This window comes from Remersonia thermophila, chromosome 1, assembly GCF_042764415.1.
Source record: "Remersonia thermophila strain ATCC 22073 chromosome 1, whole genome shotgun sequence".
In the NCBI taxonomy this organism is placed as follows: Eukaryota; Fungi; Ascomycota; class Sordariomycetes; order Sordariales; family Chaetomiaceae; genus Remersonia; species Remersonia thermophila.
Window position 1 is genome coordinate 2,063,473 of NC_092217.1, and position 2,422 is coordinate 2,065,894.

Consider the following 2,422-nt stretch of genomic DNA (forward strand, 5'->3'; position numbering starts at 1 on the left):
TGTTGTTTTCCTCTGCCCCCCCCCCCCCAAAAAAAAAAAAAAAACAAATAAAAAAGAAACAAAATAAAACATAGACGGACAAAGTATGGATCACAAAAAAAACCGAAAGATCCATCCGAAACCGCCTCGACAAACCAAAAGGGGGCCACTTGCCACCGTCTCTTCCCTAGAATGTCTGCATCTGTCCCAATTTCAGTCTAAAAAGAGGAGAAACCAGATTCGATTGTACATTTGCCGCACTGTCAAAGGACGCGGACCAACGAAAAGAGAATCCAAGAAGGATGAACTTTGTCTTTTTTGTATTTGGTTTTTTTTTGTTCTTGTGCGCGCGGCGGGCCGTCTAGTCGTAATCATCATCGTCTTGGTTCGAGTTCTTGTTGGGGTTGTCCTTTCGGATGGGAATCTTGATGCCTTGGCTGGCAAAGCACTTGCTGAGGGCCGTGCTCTCGCACACGCCGGGGAACTTTTTGGCCGAATACACCTGGAACACGTCGCTGAAGACGGACGCCAGGACTGGAGCCTTTCCGATGTTGATGGCGCCATTGCCCGAAGCTCCAGGGGCGCCGACGTTGACAAAGGAGAAGCGCAGGCTGCTCAAGACGGTTAACCGAGCCCGGGGAGACGCCGGATAAACGGTACGTACCGGAAGCATCCCTCAGTCCGGACGCTCAGGTCCTGCAGAATAAACCAGATGCCAATCTTGTCCTGCGTGTCCGTGAGGCGGAATGCGCTGGCAGCCAGGCTCCCGATGAGGTTTCTCGTAAACATGCCCGACGGGGGGTTCCCGCCAATAGACATGCGCTGAGGCATGCCGCCGAACTGAGGGTCGTAAACGCGCGGAGGGCCGTAGGGCGACGTGACAAGCTGCGTCAGACCCATGTCGGCTTGGGGGTAATATTGGTTCGGGGGCTGGTAGCCGGTTCCGTTGGGCGATACGAAGCCTGCCGAGTTAGCACGGCTCGTGCGGGCGAAGAGGACGCGGCGCGCTTACCTTGGCCGTACGGCTGCTGCATGCCATAGGGGCTCACAGGCTGGCCCGGCGGAGGGTAGGACATCTGCGGGGAGTAGCCCATGTCCCGGTTGGAGGGGAGAATGTGCGAATATGCCGGTGTGGCCTGCTCAATCTGAGCGTACGACGCCGGAGACGTCGACGAGATGGAAGGCGTGGCCGTCGTGTGGCGAACCAGATTTACCTCCTTCAAGGCGTCTTCCGACCACAGGTCGACGTTGAGCACGTACATGGTATGCTCGATCTCGCTGTTCTCACCGTCAGCGTCCTTCCTGGCCTTCTGTTTCATTTCCGTGCGCGTAACGATCCGCTGGTGGGAACTCACTTGCAGTCAATCTCCTTTCCCGTCTTTGCGTCCTTGACGATGAGCCTCACGCAGGGCGGAGGGGTGATGGGCCGACGGTCCTACCGCGGCTTGCGTGAGCGTTCGGTCCGCGCAACAACCCAAGAAACCAGCCAAGCGCTCCCCCGACATTGAGCAAAGAGCCAAGCGTACCTTGTCACCAAAGCCGCACATGCGCGCGCGTTGTGGCTGTTGCACAACATCCAGGCTGCGGGTCTTGAATTAGCTTCCCCTTCCCACAGGGCCCGAGAGGGAGCGCGTGATGTTACCGAGGCGCGTGCGTGCGCAATGCCGTGTCGGTCACAGGATCCGAGGGCACGGCATCCGAACCCGTCCGCTCTCCGGCAAGCGCCAACAGAATACGGGAAGATGGGAGGGAAGGCTTACGAGTAGACACGGCCCTGGTCATCTTGGGACGAGTAGGGGGTGAGATTCATCTCCTGCTGGCGCTTCTGCTCCGGGGTCAACGGGACCCGGTCCTGCGACTGCGATGAGCCCGACTGGGCAGCGTCGCCGGGCTGACCCGACTGAGCGGGCTGGCCGGGCTGCAGCGCACCGGGACCAGCCATCGGAGCGCTGTCCTGATACGGAGTGCCCGGTGGGGGCATCGACGGGAGCGACTGCATCTGGTGCGCCGAGTACGGCGAGGCATGCGGGTGCGAGTGCATATCGGAAGGGAGCGGCTGGCCCTGGCTCGGAGGATATGACGGCTGGTGCATGGCGAGAGTTTGGTGTTGCGGTCGAGTCCCTGGGGACCGCGCCGGTTTGCGGATAAAGGAGTGCTTTTTGTTTTATCAGCTGCTGCTGTCTCCCGGGTCCGTGGGAAGCGAGACGGCGGCAAAAACAAGGGTGCTTCGCCCAGAAGGAAAAAGAAACCAAGACGCGGGCTAGATGCGACGGGGGCCGGTTCCGAGAATCGGGTGCTGGTTCGCTGAACTGTCCCGGGAGCGAGGGTCAGAGGGGAACGCGCGCCGTGGGGTTGGTTCGCGGGGCCGCTGAAGATTGGTGAGCGCTGTCAAGTCGGCTGAGGGTGGGTATTGGGGGGGAGGGGGAGGGGGAGGGGGAGACGT

General features: G+C 59.8%; 1 protein-coding gene across 1 annotated transcript; it reads right to left on the minus strand.

Moving 5' to 3' along the window:
• Positions 1-340: 340 nt before the first annotated feature.
• VTJ83DRAFT_579 (uncharacterized protein) lies at positions 341-2,071 on the minus strand (the record flags this gene model as incomplete). Its single annotated transcript, XM_071012428.1, has 6 exons — positions 341-590; positions 644-941; positions 992-1,257; positions 1,335-1,414; positions 1,506-1,560; positions 1,740-2,071. 6 exons carry the CDS (start codon positions 2,069-2,071, stop codon positions 341-343), a joined length of 1,281 nt encoding a protein of 426 aa, XP_070869932.1.
• Positions 2,072-2,422: the final 351 nt, after the last annotated feature.